Source organism: Ixodes scapularis, unplaced genomic scaffold (genome assembly GCF_016920785.2).
Source record: "Ixodes scapularis isolate PalLabHiFi unplaced genomic scaffold, ASM1692078v2 PGA_scaffold1__304_contigs__length_218370807, whole genome shotgun sequence".
Classification (NCBI taxonomy): domain Eukaryota; kingdom Metazoa; phylum Arthropoda; class Arachnida; order Ixodida; family Ixodidae; genus Ixodes; species Ixodes scapularis.
Genome location: NW_024609846.1, coordinates 189,797,038 through 189,812,875, shown reverse-complemented (window position 1 = coordinate 189,812,875; position 15,838 = coordinate 189,797,038). Strand labels below are relative to the sequence as shown.

The following is a 15,838-nucleotide window of genomic DNA, read 5'->3' as shown; positions in this document are numbered from 1 at the left end:
GGCGGGGGAACAGCAGTATTTTCAAAATGCCTGAATTCATTTTGTTCGTAAATTATTGACTTTTTTATGATTTTACTCAATTTAATGCGCGCCTAGAGTTCGTTTCTAGAAGTCACTCAGTAGTAGTTTCTTTTTTTTTAATATAGAATGTCTATACAGTTGCAACTGTCTCGTAGGGTTTGTTTAGCATAGAGCGAATGATTACAAGAAGTTGAAGTTTCACAGACCGCAGTGGCAGATGTCTGTGTAGTTATGTTTTCTTTACAAGTTCCACCGCTTGAAAGCCTCTAAATTACTCGACAGCACGAGTGAGAATGGCTCCCTTAAATTTGCAGGCCAATCTTCGAGGTCAAGTTCAAGGACAACGGCAAAGAATACAGCAACGACAAATGGTACAACAGTAATAACTTCAAACACAACGGCGAAGAATACAGCAACGAAAACGCCAAAGCCTAGAACATCAACAGGAGCAGCGACTACAACAACGACAACGGCAAAGTCAACGAAAACAACAACAGCAAAGCCGACAACAACAATGGCAACGACTACAACAAGAACAACGGCAACGACTACAACAACGACAACGACCAAGCCTACAACAACAAGAATAACGACTACAACAACGCCAACGCCAAAGACAACGACAACGACGACGGTTGAGCCTACAACAACAAGAATGACGACTACAACAACAACAACGCCAAAGACAACGACAACAACAACGGCAAAGCCTACAACAACAAGAATAACGACTACTACAACGACAACGGCAAAGACAACGAGGAGAACAACGGCAAAGCCTACAACAACAACGAAAATAACGACTACAACGACGCCACTTCCTTGTAAGTATCAGAGACATCTGCTGGTGTTCTGCGTAAGTGACTTTCGTTGAGCGTCTGGCGTGCCTCTAATCGTGCGATATTTTCACTCATTAACAGTAATGACGTTCAAGTTCGGCGCGCCGCTGATGTGTGCCATGTCGTCTCGTACGCGCCGAGAAAGTGAAGGACAGGAGAAGACGAGCAGGCTGGGGGATGTCAGAACACCGAGCTTTGATTGGAGAGATTAGTGGGTAGGCCTGATGCTGGCCGCCCTTTCCTCCACTGCACTCGTCGCGCGGGTAGAACGCGGAACACCGGTGTCCGGCGTTTGAATTTGGCTTTCGAACACGTTCGACGAGTGCAGTGCAGATTTAGTTCTTCCCACGAATTTCGACCAGAGATCGGCGTTCGGAAGTTCCTGTGCGCTATCTTCTCCTCCTCTCCCTCACTATCTCGACGCCTAGTCCAGGGTACAGGGGAGCGCAGCAGACGCTACAAGTCAAGCGATCTAGCGTTGTGACCCAATCACGTGACTACAGTCCCCTTAAGCATCACTGCGTCCCTACCGAAAACCACATGGTCCTCACGCGGCGTTGATTTGGCTTCGACGGCACACATCGCCCTCTAAGCTCCGTCGTACCGTGGAACAGTGGATACCAAACGGCACTGCTATACGGACATATATAACGGTTTTTGAGAGGCACCGCGAAGACCTTTTCTTGTGGATGTGACAGTTCCACGTTTCGCGCCCAACTGTCCCGCCCATCAACTGAGCTTGCGGTTAATTGATTCGGATGCTAATAGAATATATATTAAAACTCCTCAAAAGTAAAAAATGCTTCATATAAGAAAATCCTGTTGCTTAATACGAAAATCTCAAATTCTCAACCGACCATGACACTCGATTCTGCTTCTCATGAGCGGAGGGAAAAGCACAGGAGCGATGTCCTGACTTTCATATTTGCCTTCCTTTCATGAGCACTCGCGAAAAGAAAGCACGTCTGAGAGCCAGGTGTCCGGGCCAATGTCTCTGCCTTTGCTGCACAGAACTCCTGAGATAGAGTATAGAAGCACGGCAGGTCGTTTTTGTCTCAAAGACTACGGGGTATTGCTGGAAAGATTTTGTGAATAGTGGCCTACCCGAAAATACATGTGTGACATACTTCCTCGAAAACACAAAAGATATTTTTATTACCCCCTTTTCGCATCACCGGCTTTGTGTCTGCTGCAGTGGTGGAAAATTTAGCGCATACCCACGCTTGAGATGTATTCTCGTTTTTAAGATTTTCCTGATATTGTCACGGGTGGTGACCAAAAAAAAAGGAAATAAACGGGAAGAAATAAACGTTTAATGTGGCGAATTTGTGCCAAAAACTAAAGGGAGAACAAAGATAATAACAGAGCGTCGCGGGCGTCGAAGTCGGCGTAGCAGCACAGTCGAACGCTGGAGCGAAAACTGACTCCGGCTTGCCTGCGGAGCCGCTTTTGTACACACGTTGGCTTCTGGAGCATTCGACGTAGAAGGTTCGACGCGTAGAAAATTCTGACCTCGAATCAGCTAGACGGTTCTCGATTTCACCAGAACATCACATTACAGTGTTAACAAAAATGCATAGCCGCGGCCAGGAATCGAACCCTGGCCCTTCGCGTGGGAGGCAAGCGCGATAACCGTTAGGCTACGGCCGCGCTGCCTACTTGGCGCGCGGCATTACTCCCCCTCCGTAAAAAGTGCATCGCCCCGATGCATTTCAAAACAAAACAAAGCACATAAAAAGAACGGTAAACTGAAGAGTCACTTGAAACACATAAGATTCACAGTCCTATCGAGCGTAGTACGGCTTCAGGCGCACGACGTGGACGACTTCAGGTCGTGGTGGGCGGCGTGATGATGTTCTTGTTCCGTCGGGCATCACCTCGTAGTTCAGCTCGCCGAGGCGACGAAGTACCTTGTATGGTCCAAAGTACCGTTTCAGCAGTTTCTCACTGAGGCCGCGGCGACGGATGGGCGTCCACACCCACACCCTGTCTCCGGGCTGGAAGTGAACGTCCCTGCGACGAAGGTTGTAGCGGTCCGCGTCGACGCGTTGCTGGTCTTGAATCATGAGTCGGGCGAGCTGGCGGACTTCTTCGGCACGTTGAGCAACCGCCTGGGCGTCGTCGCTCTCATTGTCAGATGGCTCATGGGGCAGCATTGCGTCCAGCATGGTCGTTACCTTCCGACCATGTACCAGCTGGAAAGGGGTGAATCCAGTGGTCTCTTGAACCGCCGTATTGTAGGCAAACGTGACGTAGGGCAACACCTCGTCCCACGTCTTGTGCTCTACGTCGACGTACATAGAGATCATATCGGCGATTGTCTTGTTGAGTCGCTCGGTCAGCCCGTTGGTCTGCGGGTGGTATGCAGTGGTTCGACGATGGCCGGTGCCACTGAGACGAAGGATCTCTTGCGTCAGCTGGGCCATGAAGGAAGATCCGCGATCTGTAATCAGAACTTCGGGTGCGCCGTGCCGGAGGACGATGGACTCGATGAAAAACTTGGCGACTTCCACAGCAGTCCCTGAAGGCAGAGCTTTCGTTTCGGCGTACCGCGTGAGATAATCTGTGGCGACGATGATCCAGCGGTTCCCCGACGTCGAAGGCGGAAAAGGACCAAGTAGATCCATTCCGATCTGCTGGAAGGGTGCAGTTGGAGGAGAAATAGGCTGCAGGAGTCCGGCCGGCCTCGTCGGCGGTTTCTTGCGTCGCTGGCACTCGTGGCATGATCGTGTGTATAGGTGGACGGTCTTGGGGAGCTTCGGCCAGTAATACTTTTCGCGAATACGGGCCAGTGTCCGGCTGTAACCAAGGTGTCCGGATGTCGGGTCGTCGTGGCAGGCTTGGAAGATCTCCTCTCGAAGGTCACTCGGGATTACCAGCAACCACGGTGTGTTGTTGTCGCCGAAGTTCTCTTTGTAGAGTACACCTTGTCGGATGGCGAAGGTCGGCAGTACTCGTGAGAAGACACGTGGCACGGTACTCCTGCCCCCTTCCAGGTGCTCGATTAATGCGCGCAGCTCAGGATCGTCCCGTTGACGTCGTGCCATATCGTCGGTGTTCACTGCTCCTAGGAAGCACTCGTCGTCATTGTCGTCGCTGCAGCCGGGAGGGGTTTCGACGGGGGCTCTGGACAGGCAGTCGGCGTCGCTGTGCTTGCGGCCTGACTTATAGACCACTGTCATGTTGAACTCTTGTAGTCGAAGACTCCATCGAGCGAGGCGTCCTGACGGGTCCTTCAGGTTCGCAAGCCAGCAGAGCGAGTGGTGGTCCGTGACTACACGGAACGGGCTCCCGTACAAGTACGGACGAAACTTCGTTATTGCCCAGACGACCGCAAGGCATTCTTTCTCAGTCGTGGAGTAATTTTTTTCCGCCTTGGACAATGTCCGACTTGCGTAGGCGATGACTCGCTCGATGCCTTCTTGCACTTGGACTAGTACTGCGCCCAGTCCCGCGTTACTCGCGTCCGTGTGAATTTCTGTTTCCGCATCCTGGTCGAAATGTCCAAGCACAGGAGGAGTCTGGAGTCGTCGTTTCAGTTCGTCGAATGCCTGCTGTTGCTCCTCGGCCCATTCGAACTTCTCGGCGGCCTTCGTGAGATTCGTAAGTGGTGCGGAAATCTTTGCGAAATCCCGAACGAAGCGTCGATAATAGGCACAAAGTCCAAGGAATCTTCGCACGGCCTTCTTATCTGTCGGCGCTGGAAATGCCGCGACGGCGCGAGTCTTCTCGGGGTCTGGGCGGACGCCTTCGTTACTAACCACGTGGCCAAGGAACTTCAGTTCGTCATAGGCGAACCGGCACTTTGACGGCTTGAGTGTGAGTCCGGCGGTCTGAATGGCTTGGAGAACAGCTCGGAGTCGTCTCAAGTGCTCGTCGAAGTCAGCTGAAAATACTACGACGTCGTCAAGGTAGACGAGACAACTCTGCCACTTCAGTCCTGCCAGTACGGTGTCCATGACACGCTGGAAAGTTGCTGGCGCCGTGCATAGTCCGAAGGGCATCACCTTGAACTCATACAGCCCATCCGGCGTGACGAAAGCTGTCTTCTCTCGGTCCCGTTCGTCGACTTCGATCTGCCAGTAGCCGCTCTTCAGGTCCATCGATGAGAAGTATCGAGAGTGGCGCAGCCGGTCTAACGTGTCGTCGATGCGGGGAAGTGGGTAGACGTCTTTCTTCGTCACCGCGTTCAGCTGCCGGTAGTCCACGCAGAACCTAAGCGTTCCGTCCTTCTTCTTAACCAGCACGACTGGAGAGGCCCCTGGACTGCTTGAAGCTTGGATGATGTCGTCATTCAGCATCTCTTGAACTTGCTGATGGATCACCTCCCTTTCCTTAGCGGAGACTCTGTACGGCGATCGATGCACAGGGCGCGCGTCGTCCTCAGTAACGATGCGGTGCTTGGCAACCGCGGTCTGGCGCACCTTCGACGACGTCGCAAAGCAGTCGCGGTATTCGGCGAGGAGGTTAACCAGCTGACGCCGTTTAGAGTCCGGAAGCTTAGGGTCAATGTCGAGCTGCGCTGGCGACGTACTGTCTTGCTGTGGCGGCGAGGATTCGTCAGTAATCGCGGTGATTTCGGCGGGGTTTCGGAGTCTCTCGACGTGGCCCACGGCTGCACCTTTCGTGAGGTGTTGCGCTTCGTTTCGGAAGTTCGTCACGAGGGCCACAGTCCGCCCATCCTGAAGTTCAGCTACTCCCCTTGCGACGCCTATGCCTCTTCCCAGGAGCAGTTGGAGGCTTCCCTCGAGAAGAACTTCGCCAGAGGAAGCTTCATCGATCCCGACAAGTACGAAAACACTCGACCGCGGTGGTAGGTTTACGTGGTTTGCGAGGACTCGGACCGTGGGTGCCGTCGCTTGGGGTTCCTCCGCTGGTGGAGCAGGTTTTCGTAGCGTCAGCCGGTTTGTTCCGAGGTCGATGACGGCGCCATACTCGCAGAGAAAGTCCATTCCGAGGATAACGTCCCTCGAACAGTCATGTAGAACGACGAACTTGACAGGGCACGTTTCACCGTGGATCTCGACGCGAGCAGTGCATCTCCCGACTGGTGTGATGAGATGTCCTCCGGCGGTTCGTATTTGGGGTCCTTCCCACGGCGTCATGACTTTTCGAAGGCGGCGGGAGAGCCTCCCACTCAGGACTGAGTAGTCTGCTCCGGTGTCCACGAGTGCCGATGCGTCGTGGCCGTCGATGACGACGTTTAGGTTGTTGGACACCGTTGCAGGGGCGTCGTAGCGATGCGTGACGTCGGGAGAGTGGGAGCGCTCCGGCGTTCTTGGAGGCTCTTTACTCGGGTCGTCTTCGGCAACGGCACCTCCAGGCGTTGCCGTACTTAGTTTTCCCGACGGGATAGGGGGGACAGGCTGTCACGGCGCGACCGACGAAAGGGCGACGCGGAACGTCGGGGGGATGGAGAACGGGAACCTCGAGGTGCGGTGGGCGCTGGTGACGGAGGGCGACGGAGGTATTCCTCGATGTCCCTTGGTCGTTCTCCAAAACGAGGTCGACGGTCGTTTGGAGCGAATCCTCGCAGGCCGAGCTGGCGGTAGGGGCACCTCCGGTAAACGTGGTCAGCCTCCCCGCAGTGGAAGCACACCGGGCGTCCGTCATCCGTGCGCCACACGTCGGTCTTTCGAAGTCCACGCTGCTCTTGGCGCGGCGCGTACTGCGGCGAAGAGACTTCTCGTTGGGGTGCAGCTGGGTAGTGCCGAGCAGTAGGGGGCTGCGGACGACGAACAACGGCGGCATAGGTCACAGCTGGTGGTTTCGGTGCGGCGTCGGCGAGAACGTCTGGCTGGAGCGCTTGCTGGACCTCTTCTCGAACAATCTCGGCGATCGAGAGTGAAGCTGGGTGTTCGGCGGCAGGTATCAGCTTCTTCAGTTCTTCACGGACGATGTCCCGGACTATTTCTCGGATCCCCGGAATATTGGTGCTGAGGGCGCAGCTTGACGGCGTGGGTGCAGCGACGGCAGGAGCTCGGTGGAAGTGAGCGGCTCGTGCTTGCAGGGCCCGTTCAATGTTGGTCGCCTCTGTTACAAACGTTTCGACGGTGGTCGGCGGGTTGCGGACGAGGCCTCCGAAAATGTCATCTCGTACGCCTCGCATCAGGATCCGCAACTTCTTTTCGTCGGTGGCTTGAGGGTCGGCGCGAGTGACCAGGCGCAGGACATCCTCGACGAAACTGGTGATAGACTCGTTTGCGCCCTGGGTTCTCATTCGAAGAAGGTCCTCGGCCCTCTCCCGTCGATACTGGTTTGTGAAAGTTCGCCTCAACTCATTCTTGCAGGCGGTCCACGAGATCAATGATGTCTCCCGATTCTCGAACCAGTGCCTGGCCGTTCCTTCGAGCGCGAAGTAAAGGTTCTGCAGGCGCTGGTCGTCCGTCCATCGGTTGTGCTGGGCCACCCGCTCGTACTGTTGAAGCCAGTCCTCGACGTCTTCGTGGGCGTCCCCGTGGAATGGCGTCGGAGTCCGGGGTGCGACTGGCAGGTAGATGAAGGCAGGAGCGGCCGGGGTCTGTGACTGCTGGCCGTCCATCGTCGGCTTCGTCGGCTGCTTGGTCCTGGGTGGCAGAAGTCCGTATTCCGGGTGCAGACCTTGGGTGCGGCGACTGGTCCGAGTTTCAGGTTCCGCGTCGAGTGGTGTTCTCACCGGGCTCGGAATCGGGCTTGCACTGCGGGCCCTGGGAGGGGAACGCTGCACGGGCATGCGCTACCCCGCACCTCCACCAAAATGTCACGGGTGGTGACCAAAATAAAAGGAAATAAACGGGAAGAAATAAACGTTTAATGTGGCGAACTTGTGCCAAAAACTAAAGGGAGAACAAAGATAATAACAGAGCGTCGCGGGCGTCGAAGTCGGCGTAGCAGCACAGTCGAACGCTGGAGCGAAAACTGACTCCGGCTTGCCTGCGGAGCCGCTTTTGTACACACGTTGGCTTCTGGAGCATTCGACGTAGAAGGTTCGACGCGTAGAAAATTCTGACCTCGAATCAGCTAGACGGTTCTCGATTTCACCAGAACATCACATTACAGTGTTAACAAAAATGCATAGCCGCGGCCAGGAATCGAACCCTGGCCCTTCGCGTGGGAGGCAAGCGCGATAACCGTTAGGCTACGGCCGCGCTGCCTACTTGGCGCGCGGCAATATCGACTAATATAGGGATTTTCAATCAGTCTGAGCAGTGTCTGAAACACCATATGTTTATGTGCACGGCTTAAAAAGTGTGTTATTAAGTGTATTTAAACATTAAGTTAATTATAATGCTTGTGCTCTTTCTGACGTTCGTTGTATCTAGCAGTTTATTTCATTAAGAGTTCCTTTTTTTTCTCTACCACTTTATTGGTAGAAAGTGGTTGGAAATATTCGCTGAAACACCTCGATACTATTATGATCATAATGTATGTAGCAGAAAGCAGAGGACAGTGCGACAGGATAGAGAAAAAAGGAAATCTATGAAGGCCGGGCCAGCGCATTGTGTCTGGGGCTAAAAGGTCGTTCAGGCCACTTTCATTTCGTTGTCCTTGCGATATTTTACGTCTATAGCTGGTATAGGTTCTTCATTCACTTAGTCAATAATACAGCATTTTCTTTTGCAGGGACGCTGCCAAATAAGACGATTTTATGTACTTTTGGGAATCAGTCGAAGACGTCTACAGCGCGGCCCGAGAAAGGCCTCTGCGACATCATTTTCTGGGACTACTTCTACAAATCTGGGAGGGGCACCTTTCTCGACCGCAGCTCGGTCGGGTTCCAGTGGTTTCTGGAATTCGCCCGGATCGACAGCGGAACCACCCAATTCGGAATAGGAATTGACCACGGGTATTATTCTGACTTGACGTGCATACCAGGGCCATTCGTGTGTATAGATTTCTAGCCAGCAGAGGTTTAACCCGTTGTTTCTAAGAAGAATTGAAATCAGTATTAGCCCACGTTGAGACGATGTGTTTTGAAATGTCTCGTTGTCACTGAAATTGCACTCCAGAGGACCAAGGAACTATTTTTTAACATGAAACGTTCTTTGGATAGGTTCTCCGTATTTCATGAAGCCTCATTTCATGAAGCCGTGACCTGTAACATCCCCTAATGCAACGCGCGCATTGTTTCTTTATTGGTCATCACAAACCTACACACCAATTCAGATTTTAGTTTCTCGAAATGCTGGTGTTTAAAATGTACAAAGTCTCAGCTCTCTTTTTGAGATCAAGGAATAAAATAGTACAGGGACAACGAAGAACTTCCATGGGCAATAACTTTCCCAACTGACAGCCTTATAACGCTCTCAGGTTTCACCGTCCTGTGACACTAATCCGGCGCTGAGAGGAGTATTCACACGAGAGATGAATCTCGGGGGTTTCTCCTCGGCATAGGCATCGCGGTACAAAAGCGCCCGGCTCTTTCGATGCGGCGTGCTGACGCTATCTCGTCGGCGGAGGAAGAAAACTATGCTTTGAGGGTGCGAACAATTTCGGTTTGGCTGCGGATAGGTTTGTTTTTCACGATAATTGGTCGTTAAACGCTTCTGTGTCCAGTGTGGAAAGCACTAAATTCGTCTGCGGTGGTCAAAAGTCAAATTGGGGGTTTTACGTGCCAAACCTATGACGGGCATCTGGCACGCTCCAGTGGAGGACTGAGGATTAATTTGGACCACCGGGGGATCGTTTGACGTGCAACCGAAAGCTCGGTTACACGGCGCCTTCTCCGCAATAAGCCTCCGTCATATTGCGGGCACCTCGGTCGGGATTCGAAACCGCCACCTGGGGATCCGTAGGCCGGCGCTCTCGCCTCGGAGCCACCTAGCGGTGGTGTAAAGGCTGGAAGCCGCTGAGCTTGATCGCAAACGCTGGCATACCTTCCTCCGCGCGGACCCTGTCGGTGTAAAAAACGTTTAAATGTGTGACCACACTAGCGGCAACAGCGCCGCCGGTCGGCGCCTGTGGGCGGTGCCGCCGTCCGGCACCTGGCCTTGGTTTTACGGGCGTTATAGTCAGGTGACAGCACGGACTCCCGCGTTCTCGAGGACACGTGCCGAGCGTCCGCCAGATTTGCCGCTCTTTCGTCGTCTGTTCTTTGTCAGATTCTTCCATTTCGGCTCTTATCTTTCGCATATATCACCATCCAAACCGTACTCGCTGTCTACATGGTAGGTGTCCATGATCATCTGGTGATGAACGTGAATGAGATCATTGTAACCTGCTCGTTGGTCGAAGCCGCTCTCTGACCCGAAACCTGCGAAGCCACAGGTTTCGGGTCCGGCCGACTTGATGCTACCGAAGAGATGAAGGCTACTTTCAAGAGTGTCACCGAATTAACACGACAACAGTCACAACGCGGGCGATATGCGACCAGTGCCACGGAGCAGCTGACTAGTTATTCCGAATTCATCTTTGATAATTTCCTAGTGGTTGTTCTTATCGTTCCTTATCTAGGTAGTCTGGCTGCGTAGAAATTGTCCATAAAAAATGAAAGACGTTTACAATCCCCAGTAGCGCCGAATTAGAGCGCAGCTCTTGAGGAGGAGAACGGGAAGGTACGGAGAGGACGCTGTGCCCCTCATTCTCTCCTGCTCGCCTCCCGTTAGGGGAAAATTTTTCCGCTAAATTAAACAGGGAATTTTTTCCCGCTAAATTTCGTGGGAAACTTTTTCCACTAAATTTAGCGGGAAATTTTTTCCGATAAATTTAGCGCGGAAATTTTTCCGCTAAATTTAGCGGGGGAATTTGCCCATAACGCACCACGCTGTTACGGCGACGCCGCCACCGACGGCGACGACGACGCCGCTCAAGCCGGAAACGGGCGCATAAGAGCTGCGCTCTAAAAAGGGAAACAGTGGCAGTGTTTCCAGGAACAGCTCCGTTTAGAAAGGCATTGGGGGAAGTAGGGATAGCAGACGAAACAAAACAACGCTCCGCTCCGTCGCAACGCTAAAGCAGCGCGGAGAAGCGGCTCGCACTTTGCCATGGCGTCGCAACGTCACTATATACGCCACCGCCCATTGGCTTCTTTCTTCTGCGGCAAGAAACGGCGAGCCCTGAAGCTTGCACTGGCAGGTTGCCTTGACTGCGCCAAGCGGCGATCCGCTGAGGGCGAAAACTAGTTTCGGCCTTTAGCCCGCGGCGGCCAGCGGCGTGCGGGAAGCCTCCGCAACGCTTGTGAGGTCGGGCCTTTAGTCAGGTGCTTCCAAACCGTTTGAGACCGACAATTTCACTCGTGAGGTCTTCACTGCCTTTTAAGCTAATAAATAAAATATTCGCGTCGTGCACAAATAATGCACGAGCGCATTTCGTAGTGACAAGTCAATCTCTAAATTTTATTTTAAATATGGTCTCAGAGCCCGAACCGGTTCCTGATTGTCAAAAAAGCGCAAAGACATTAAAAAAAATGTTTATTTTACTTGCAACGGGTGTTTCATTGAAGGCGTTAAAAAATAACTAAATTAGGGTGATTGAGCAAAAAAGAAACTCTTTTCAGAAGATTGTGACAGCCGCGACGGACGTTAAAGATTGTAAAAACTGTCAATTAGCTACACATGTTATATTTAAAATTTTAATCAATAAAAATAAACATAGTATTTTAATAGAGAAGTTGCCAAGCATCATCAGATACTCCTAAATCAAGTAATTTTAGAAATATTAAGGCAAGTGCAACGTTTCTATGGCTGTCCCCAAACAAAATCCCTTTGGACGCATTTATGGGTTTATGCTCCTTACAAGACAGTATCTTTGCGCCCTCAGTCCTGCGCCCTGACGGCCGAGTCGCGAAGCCACCGCCTCGCCTCATTGGTAAGATGGAGGGAAGTATAACGCACGTGGCGTTGCACATTTCTGCCACTGGGGGTCATGACTGTGGGCATAAAGATACGCTCCAATAGAAAACCAAATCCTAGAAACCCGTCCAAATTGAGCGGTTTTTTTTTGCTTTGTTTCTTTTTTGGAACGTAGCTAAATGTTACATCTGGCATACTGCATCTTTTCAAAATAAGTTGATTTTGTGGTTTTCGATTCTACTTATCGAGATTCTTTCGGAAATCATGTTTATTTTCACTAATTAAATTACGGTGCTGCAAATAAATTTCTTATTTAGTTTCTTTTTTTTTCTTTCGTTGGCGTCCAGAAGAAAATAGTTTCATTTTATTCCTCACAACCATCCGTTTATAAGAGATACCTTAAACCCTTCGCTGAAACATTCCTATCTAGCTTATGGATTGATGTCTTCAGATAACTTGTAAACGAATGCACGAGTTGCTTTGCTTGAGGCTGGTTCTGCGGATATACTGCAGATATCACCGTTTTAATTAGACGGTATATATTTTAAGGACTTTTATTTGTATTTTTTGTTAACTGAGAACGGTGCTCTTGAGGTGGCAATTGAATCGAGTATTATTCAACCAGAGCTTATGCATATGTGCAATTTCTCCCAGCAATGCCCTTGGAGCATACGACGACCTCAACAAAGCCGATGGTAGGAGCACATTTACAGACTTATGGAAAATGAACATCCGGCATTATGGACTGCTCAAGTTCCAAGCGCACGCCACTATAACGAATAGCAGTACCGTCCAGGACTACAATAATCTTTTGAAGGTAACGCACAGCCTTCCTTCTTTGTGGGAAAACGCCGGGCAATACATTGCTCGTGTTCGGATTTGAAATATACCAAGTAAGAAGAATGTAATATAAATGCGTGTTTTATACTTTAAGGTTACCTAGACAAATGCTCGGTTCTAGCTGCTAAAAATGATTAGAAAATTAAATCCGTATCATGAAGCCGGATATATTTACACCGGGAAAATGTGGCACGTTAGGAATGTATCGCAATAGCGCATTCCGAGAATACGCAGTGCCCCTAAGCGCATTTCTGACACAGTACAAGAGCCAATAATCTTGTTTTTTTTGTTTTTTTTTGCGATTTCAGAACGCCAAAAGTGCGGTTCGATAACAAAGCAGGGCATTATCGTCTCTGTGATCTGCTCGCTTTGTTTTCTTCGAGTCCTGAACTCGCAGTGAGCAGAGATAATGAAACCAGCGACTTCCAGAATGTACGGAGCCTGCGAGCTTATTCGAGAGTACATTGGAACGGCCGCACAATTCACTGCGCCATGTGCTCCAATCTGCGGTTGTCGAAAGACATTGTGGGATTTTTGGGAAAAATCTACACTGCGCGATAACTTTTCTTGGCATTTCCGCGGAGAGTAGGAGAGCCCGCGCACTGCTTTATTCAGCGCTCAAAATGGAAAAGGCAATGCGAGCCTGTAGCTTCCACTGCATTGCCAAGAAACGTTGTCGCGGTCTACAGTGGAGACAGGCACCCAGCAAAAAATGTAGCCGTTTTCCCTTTCCAAGATAACTATACGTCTAACTATACGTCTACAATAGAAATAATGGTAACTTTCATTTTGACATGCACCATCAAATTTCCATTTGGAACCGGTCTTGATGTCACTGGTAGGAATCTCAACAGGGCGACACCAAAACATCTCCTCACGAATATGAAGGACGATGCTTTCGTTCTAATTTCAGCGCATCCGATGCCTACCTTCATACCCTTTGGCTTCGCCCCTAAATCAAAGAAATTAGTCTTGACTGCCTTCGAAGGCAATTATAAGTTGTCGGCCTCAGAGGCTTTGTTAACCGTGTTTTGCCGCTCCCGGTGCGGTACTGCTCAATACGGGAAGAGTACTGTCGACTCGTGGGTTACATGGCCGCGGGCGCCCCGTGACTTATGTAGTGGTCTTCTAAAATTACGCAGGTTCTCGGGGTTGGAGCGGTCAAGCGTGACTTAAAAACGACTATAGGTAACTGTTAAATGCGAGCACTTTTTCCGTCTGCCGCCCTTGGAAAGCAAACATTTTTGTGTTTGTAAGTGTCTGTGTGTAAATGTTTATAAAAAAAATGCTTTTTTTTTCGATAAACACTTAGATATCAGTTTTATACGATAAAATACCCATTTACAAAGCGGCGTTAAAAGGGGTGCGGAAATGAAATTCTAGCGCTAATTTTTTTAGCTTTAATGCGTAGCATGTTTTCTTTCGATTCTAAACGGGTACTGCTCAGGACGGTCCCAGGTTGTGACTTTTATGGCGAATTTTACTGGTCGTTTTGGAGCGCGGCGGGAACGCCTTTTTCTGGAGCGAGCCTATTTCACTGGGCGATCGGGATCGAGACCGGCGTGTTCCACTGGTCGTTTTGGATTAGCTCCCGCTCCAGATCTCGATCTGGATCCGAGAAAAGTCGCTCCGACGATTTGGCGGATTCAACAGGAAACCAGCCGGGCCAGCCCTCGGCGAACACATGTGACTTCCTTTCTCGCGGGGCATCTCGCCTGATCTCGGCCATCTCGCCTCAGAAGTATTGGTAATGGCCGCTTGCTTACCCTTGGCTCGACAGCCGGTTCGGTTTCCAGGAAGGAGAAGAGAAGGATTGCCGCGCTACGGGCATTCCGGCAGTCTTTACTAGAAGCTCCTGATTCATTCCTGCCGTCTTCGAAGCGACCGCGACGGCCGCGGAAAGGGGATTCCCGGGCAGTTGAATGACGGGAAGGCATCCGCCGATCACGGAGCAGTGGTCATGTTCCACTGGGGATCCGTAGGCGGCGCGACCCTGTTCGGATCGTGTGCGCCATTCCGGATCTGCTGAACCGATCCCGGCGCGCTCCAAAACACCCAGCGGAATTCGCCATTAGAGATCTCAAGAGCAGTAGAGCTTGCCTTAAGGCCTGGGTGCCGCAAGGCTCAGTTTTGTCGCCTTTATTATTCAATTTATACGTAAATGATTTTCTCTCTACTCTTTCCGACTGTAGAGTGTTCGAATACGCGGACGATACGCTTCTGGTTTCAAGCCATGCGAACTATGATGTGGTTATTGAAGAATTACAAAAATACATTATTCTCGCAATGGACTGGTTTCAGTCAAACATAATCAGTGTGAATTCCTCAAAGACTACGCTAGTTAGTTGGCACCACGACAGAACAGCACACGACAAAACAGCACGCGACAAAACAGCACGGTCAGAACAGCACGCGTCAAGACAGCACAGCGTCAAAACAGCACAGCGACAAAACAGCACGCGTCAAAATAGCACGCGACAAAACGGCACGGCGTCAAGACAGCACAGTGTCAAAACAGCAACGCGACGAAACAGCACAGCGTCGAAAAGGTAGAGTGACAGAAGAGAACTACGCCAAAACAATAGCGCGACAAAACAGTACAGTCGGCATCAAACCTGTCTAGAGCGCGGGAACGGTGCGCTCCGGACTGCGCGTGCGACATCTGCCGACAGACACTCGGGCCGAGATAGCGCTCCTCTGAGCATGCGCCGCCATTATGCAGCGCTGGGCACAGGCTGATGTCTGTGCTGACCCATCGGCAGACTCCACCGACCGCTAGAGGAGCGCTCGGCGCCTTCAATCTACGAAATCAAGGCGCTAGGCGTGGCGGCCCACGCGCCGCCGGCTCCGCATTATCGTGCGTTTTTCTGAGAGGAGTTCAGCCGCTGAACTCACGCGCTTGCTTCCGTAGTAGCGCGAAACCTATCACGGTGTGCGCGGGAAGCTACGCATTTTCTTGTTTGCGTGTAATGCTTCCTCACCGCTACCAATTCAAGTGCTGGTTATCTCTTTAGCATTTTCTCTTTAAAAGCTACAGTGCGATCATCTCACTCCCATCTCTTTTTTGCAAACGACTACGAGACTAATAAATTACCAACCTACATCTTTTTATGTAATCAAAGCAAGCAAAACCTACCCACCTCCTAAGCAATTAGACTCTGAAGAACGGCTGTTTTATGAATACGTTGTTTTGACGCCAGAAAGTGTAAACTCCTTAGCCTAAATTGAAGCCTAATCATTAAGAATAAATCACCAGCATTCCAGTCGAGTGCCTAAAATGAGACGCATGAAAGAGCTGTAAAATATGAGCGCCTTTTATTTTTCGTATAGATTGAAGTGAAAGTCGCACAAATTACACTGGGAATTGCC

The 15,838-nt window shown here is 50.9% G+C and overlaps 1 protein-coding gene across 1 annotated transcript in view; it reads left to right on the top strand.

The window, feature by feature from the left end:
- The window catches only part of LOC120841191, a 153,685-nt gene that overhangs the window by 42,720 nt on the left and 95,127 nt on the right, over window positions 1-15,838 (top strand). Inside the window, exons 2-3 of the mRNA XM_042290426.1 lie at window positions 8,463-8,685; window positions 12,284-12,446. Coding sequence (XP_042146360.1) covers window positions 8,463-8,685; window positions 12,284-12,446 — 386 coding nt within the window. The remainder of the gene's footprint in view (window positions 1-8,462; window positions 8,686-12,283; window positions 12,447-15,838) is intronic.